The sequence below is a fragment of the Pteropus vampyrus genome, unplaced genomic scaffold (genome assembly GCF_000151845.1).
Source record: "Pteropus vampyrus isolate Shadow unplaced genomic scaffold, Pvam_2.0 Scaffold95, whole genome shotgun sequence".
Lineage (NCBI taxonomy): Eukaryota > Metazoa > Chordata > Mammalia > Chiroptera > Pteropodidae > Pteropus > Pteropus vampyrus.
The window spans coordinates 2,908,578-2,914,594 of record NW_011888876.1 but is presented as its reverse complement, the minus strand read 5'-3'; the positions used below and the strand labels follow the sequence as shown (position 1 = coordinate 2,914,594).

Genomic DNA, 6,017 nt, shown 5'->3' with positions numbered 1-6,017 from the left:
GGTCTGGGGGGCAGAGGGGACGTGCTGTCGGGATCTGGGGGGCGGAGGGAAACGGGGTGCACATACGTGCACGGAGAGCAGAGCGACAGTGGTGGAGGGCGGTGGGGGAGGTGAGATTTGGGGATTCGAAGGAGGTGACGTCGGTGGGGCTTCTAGCGCTCGGCTCGCATGGCAGGGGGAGGGTGGAGCATTAAGGGCAGAGGGAAGACCAAGGAAAGGGGGTTCAGGGAGGGGGCAGTAGTGGCTCTGCTCTGGACCATTCGGGCACACACACACTTCCTGGCCCGTAGGTCTGAGTAGGAAGGGCTTAGAGGAGGCCCCCCGGGAACTTGGGGCGGTGGTGATGGTCCTGGTGTGGAAGCAGCAGCGGACACATTCTCAGAAATTTCATTTATACCGAATGGGCTTTGGAGTCGCTGCTTGCCGCCTGCGTGACCTCGGCAGGCCGGCCCGACCTCTCTGAGCTCTGACCCTCAATCTGTGAAATGACCCGAAATGCCAGGGCCACGTGCCCACCTTTCTCCGTGGCATTAGGGAGGGGGCATGACGTCAGAGTGCCGTGTGGGGTCAGTCTGAGTTGGGCAGACAGTGGCGGGAGCTGGACCTTGGGTGGGACCTGATCCTGCCCTTCCGTTGAAGGCCCGGTGGCCTTTTGGGGGTCTTCTGTTCCCCGCTTCTTCGGCTGTACGTGAGCGTGCATGCACAGGTGCTCAGATTTCACTGGTACGTTTGAACGTGTAACATACTGTGTAAGATTGTTTTGGGCGTTTTCCAAACCTCCCTCGTTTCTGGGGAAGTGTTAACACTGTTCGCAGCCCCTCGCCGGTCCCCTTCCAGGAAGTCACGGCAGGTTGCAGGGCCCCCCTGTGATGGGAGACCGCAGGTGTCTGTCCAGGCCGGTGGCCAGACTTTGGACAGCAGCCCTCCGAAGAAAGGAGGTGTCTGCTGCACAGCCGGGGCCAGCTGTGCTGTTTCTTAGCAGAGAAAGTTTCCTTTTTTCCTTCCCTGAAATAAATTATGAATGCGGTTTAAAAATGAACCATTTGGCTCATCTTGCCGATCAGAGAATTTCCCCCCAGATTTCTTTCTCTTATTTCCTTTTCTGATGTTTATTTTCTTTCTTTCTGCTCCTGCAACTCTTCTTTCTTAGGACTGAAAAAAATTGTATACCAGAGAAGTCTCCGTTTCAGATATTGAGAGAAAAGCAAAGACCATATTTCCCAGAGCACTGACTCTGTTCCGTCCGTCCGTTTCTTTCTAAAACCCTCAGGGTGAGGCCCCCACGCTGATTGCCGGGTGGCAAGTCCCAGCCCAAATGGCTAGGACCGGCAAAGCCAGGCCTGGCCTCCGCTCATTCCCTGCTGCTCCCATGGGACAGAGAAGCCAGGCCCCAGGAGAAGCCTCCGCCCGCTCTCGGGCTGCTGAGCCTTCACACTGGGGGTGTCCCCAGAGGCGACGCGTTCCCAGCGCCAAGGCTTCCAGCAGTGACGTGGTGTCAGAGTCCTCTGACGTGATTCAGAAAGCACACTTGTCTCAGGTCCTGGGGTTCACCACGTGCCTGTGACGGAGATGACCTGAGTACAGGGCTGTGAAGAAGGAAGTGCACCCCCCACACACACACCCCGTCCCCGCATTTGCGGTGCTAGAGACCCACTCACACCCTTTCTCTCGTGTCCTGTTGAAACCAAGCAGAACGGCGAGCCGCGAGTCAGCCCGGGAAGCCGGGGGCCGGACCCAGTCCCCCAGGGAGGGCTGCGCAGCCCCCACCTGCTGAGCACCTGCTCTGTGGCGGGCACTGGGACACGCACCCCTTTAATGCAGGCCGTGCCAGCCCCTTAAACAGAACTTACCTCCTCCAAAGCCTCGGCCAGGATTCAAACTCAGTCAAACTCCAGAATCACTCTTCCCTCCAACCCGGGCCCTTTCCAGGAGCCCGACAGCCTGGGCTGCGATGTTCTCGGCTGAGAGCACGTCTGCCCACCTCACAGAACACAGCGTTGTCCCCTCTCAGCCCTCATGCACCTCTGTCCCGCCGTCGGCCCCTCGGTGGCTCCTGCCACTTACGGGTGGGAGGCCAGGCTCCGAGGGCGGGCGCTGGGCCCCCCTCTGCTCCCACAGCTTTTGTCTGCACAACTGCCTGCTCTTTGAGACAGGCGTGCAGCGTCTGCCTCCCTCACGGTGTGTGTCCCGGGAGCCGGGATGGTACCTGTGCACATGTTCCCCCGGGCGCCACTGGTGTGCAGGTCGGCTGGCTGCAGCCACCGACTCGCTCGTACTGTGCGTGTCGATGTCTGAATTGCTAAACGTCGATGGTGTCTGCAATGCCATTTTCTCTCTCCTTTCTTCTTTTGCAGCCATGGATGGTGTGCCTTTTATGATTTCAGAGAAGTTTTCTTGTGTTCCAGAAAGTGTAAGTTTCACGCTTGAGTGCCCTTCCCTTCCACCACCCCGAGCCTGAGCTCCCTCTGCCCAGCACACAGGGCCCTCACGCTCCTGCCTCCCCTGGAATCATTTCTGCCCTGTGTCCTCCCCCGCCGGACGCTCGGCCCTGCAGCCCCACGACAGGGCTGCCTGGGAGCTGCGGTGAGTCACGTTCCTCTCAGCTCGTGCCGCCCATGATAGGTACGTAAGGATGAGAGAAAAGAGCAGACGCGGGGAGGAGACAGACGAGCAGAGCAGCCGAGCTTTGTTGTTGCGCCCGTGGCCATTCCTCGGCCTGAACGCCACTGGTTGTGAATGTTCTTGCCTTCCAAGGTCAGCTTAATCATTTTTTTTTTTTTAATTTAACAATGACAGTGTCCTGCAGAGAGGACTCTGCTCTCCTTGGAAAGGCCGTTCTGTTGCCCCATTTCCCCATTTTAATGCCTCGTTCCCTGATAACCGTGTCCTCTGCTCTGACTGGGAGGTCCCTCGGAGGCAGGGCTGACCCTGCTAGTGCAGAGTGGGTCTCCCTCCTGCTCACCGCAGGCCGGCATTGACCCTGTGATCCCTGCGAGCAAACCCAGGCCCAAGCTGGGCTCCTAACCAATCTTTAGTGACAGAGGGACCGATGGCTGGGCCTGAAGGCCAGAGCCCAGTGTAAGAGGCGCCTACCACACAGGGCACTGGGCGGCTCGGGCTGGGGCTGCAGGCCCTCCTGCCTGGCACTTGGGGGGGGCCCTCCCTCAGTTGGTGCCTGTCCCCCAGGAGGGCACTGGGCCTCCCTCAGCTGTGCAGGCCTGTCCCACGCTGACTCAATAGCCTTGTTTCTGGGTTTTTTGGGGTTTTTTTCATCCTTTCTGCAGAAGTTTGCCTTAAGTAGCTAGCTAATAAACGTGAAGGCCCTGGTTTGGGCACAAGCTAAAGAATCCTTCAGTGTTTTTCTTGGATCCAGCTTAAAACCACCCGGCTTGTGATTCGACCTGCTCTGTAGTCTCCATTTTCATGAAATATAATAGGCCTCCTCTGAACCCTTCTGGTAAGCAGCTTAATCTTGAAAAATGCTCCTGACGTGACATGCGGAGCGTGAGTAACTTCAGCAGACTCCACTCGGCCACGTTGCCATGGAGACGCTGGCGCCTCTCCTGCCAGCTCCCTGGAGCAGCCCCGGCTCCAGTCAGGAAAGTTTCGTGGGGCAGCTCGAGCCGAATGGCACAGCAGCTGGGCCCCCGCTGGATCCTGGGCGGCCCGGGCGGGCGGCCCGTCTCGGGCTGCAGCGTGTGAGAGCCGGACTGTTTTGCGGTTCCTGGCAGCGGAGCCCCGGGAGCTGAGCGCCTAATTTGGTGGCCCCGTCCCAAGATCACCCTCACTACTGTGCTGCTCCCAGGGCGCTGCCGACTCAGCAAGTGCTCCAGGCCAGCAGATGCGGGCCAAGCCCAGTGCCGGGCACCTCCCTGCACTTAACCCTCCCAGCAGCCTGGCTAGGAGGCCCGCCCGCCCGCCCACACTGCCTTTCAACAGGAGAGGACGTGATGCGATTCAGCCTGCAGCTGCATCACAAGGAGGCACTGGGCCCCCGTTTTGAATCCAAGTCTTGGGGATGTCGGAGCCGGCTTCACCAGCTTCACAGGACACCCCTGCTGGGCTGGCTCAGGCTCTGCCCGGCCTCTGGGCCGCAGCTCAGAGACACAAAGGCCCCAGGGTTCTGTTGGGGACTCTCAGCGGGTTTCACCTGTTCATCCCCGGCCGCCAGCTGCTGGCTGGGCTGCAGGAGGCTGGGCCTGTGCCCTCGTGGGAAGGCAGACCACCCGTGTGCCTGCAGGGGACTCAGGCCAGGGGCCTCAGACAGGGTCCCCTCTGGCCTCTCCCCATGCTTTTAGCACAGCCGACTCCAGTTGCTGCGTTCATTTGAGTTTTTGCTCTGTCCGTTGAAAAGCCGGCATCTTTAAAAAAGAAAAAAAGGACTTCACAAAGTTAGAGAAATACCCATTAAAATGCAGTGCTGTTTTTCACCACCGCTGTTTTCTCAAATGGCAGTTGGCGGGAAGTTATGTCACGCACCCCGCACTCGCAAAGACCTGGAATTCTCCCCCCGCCCCGGCTCCTTCCCTGGATACCTCAGAACCCTGGACACGAGATTCCCTGCCCGCCAGCTGGAATTCCTTAGACCCACTCCGCCATACAGATGCAGCGGTCAGTGCAGCGGTCAGGGCGTCCTCTGCTGAAGCCCTGGCCAGCTCTGGCCCCACGGCTGCAGAAAGAGAGCAGACCGGTTTCTCACATGGCCAGGGAACAGAGCGAGGTGGCAGTCACTGTCATTCAGGCGGGCAGTGACTCTCCTGGGCGCCGTTAGACAGACGACTAAACAGGGGTCTCTGTCAGAAGGGACCAACCAGGTGATGGCCACGTTTTCTGGAAGGATGCTCCTGGTACTGGTCCATTTCCCCTCGCTAATCACGAGGGGGTCACACTGGTGGGTTTCTGCGGAGAAAACACTAGATCACACAGGCAGTGTGAGTCCCGCCGGCGTGGAGAAGCATTCTCCAGCCCTCGAAAAGAATGACTTGTCTCTATTTTCAGATGCAGCCCTTCGATCTCTTGGGAATCACCATCAAATCTCTGGCAGAAATTGAGAAAGAGGTAAGCAGGCCACCGGGGAAGAGGGGGCCGGGGGCCCGGGCCCTCCCTCCCTCACCCTGTGGCCTTTCAGCCCCGTCAGGGGCCGTGTCAGGAACGGGAGGTCCTAGGGCTGGGGCCCTTTTCTGAGAAAAGCACTTCATTTTTACTCAAACTTATTGCTTAGAAGAAGAGACTCCCTTCTAATGTGTTTGTTGCTTCCAGCCTAAGGTGACCGGCATCTCCTCGTCTTCTCTCTAAGGCAGGAGGTTCTAAGTGACAGACAGAACAGTCAGTGCCGCCTCATTTTTCAGAACCGTCTCAGCTTAAAGAAGGTGGAGGTTGGGGGGGTGGTCTTGGCCTCGACTTCTTTGCCTTTTTCCGTTTTATTGTTGGCCACCGGCAGGGGTTTGGGACGCGTCCGTGCCCCCACCGAGGAAGGGTCGGGACTCACGCCACTGTGCCCGGTAAGCCAGACCCCGTTTGGCAGCCTGGTCTGAAATAGTTCGGACGTCTTCCTAATAAAAAGGGAAGAAATCCAAGGCCGGAGGCCTCATGACAGCTCTGAAGAAGGAGAGTCGAGAGGGACTCAGGCCGGGGGGGGTCAGATGTGCCGTCATGGTCCGCGTTCTCACCAGACGACGTTACCGTGTGTCGCCTTTTACGTACCGGAGGGTGTTAAGCAGTCACGTGCTGGCAGCCGGTGCTCCTCCGAGACGGACATTTGTCTCAAAGATGGAAATGGTAGAACCATTTCAATATTCTCCGTTCCTCTGGGTTTTCTCGTGCGTTCCCAGCTAGCAGAAGCAGGTTGCATTATTGAAAGATGGCTGAAATCAAGGAAAATTGAATCAACGTAGTACAACAAATTTCTAAACCTGTCACAGCAAAAACAAGACAAAAAAAGTCCCCCTTTGTCTTTGATTTTCGGTAAATCATAAAAACCGACCTGATTGTCATCTAAAGATTTTTTTTTTTTTTTT

At 57.7% G+C, this 6,017-nt stretch overlaps 1 protein-coding gene across 6 annotated transcripts in view; it reads left to right on the top strand.

Moving 5' to 3' along the window:
* The window catches only part of MVB12B (multivesicular body subunit 12B), a 159,198-nt gene that overhangs the window by 133,505 nt on the left and 19,676 nt on the right, over positions 1-6,017 (top strand). For 5 of the 6 annotated variants that reach the window (XM_023533057.1, XM_023533063.1, XM_023533062.1 and 2 more), the window contains 2 exons: positions 2,355-2,410; positions 4,999-5,058. In XM_023533057.1, coding sequence (XP_023388825.1) covers positions 2,355-2,410; positions 4,999-5,058 — 116 coding nt within the window. Of the gene's footprint in view, positions 1-2,354; positions 2,411-2,622; positions 2,755-4,998; positions 5,059-6,017 lie in introns of those variants that run through there. The other variant, XM_023533058.1, reaches the window with a different exon arrangement.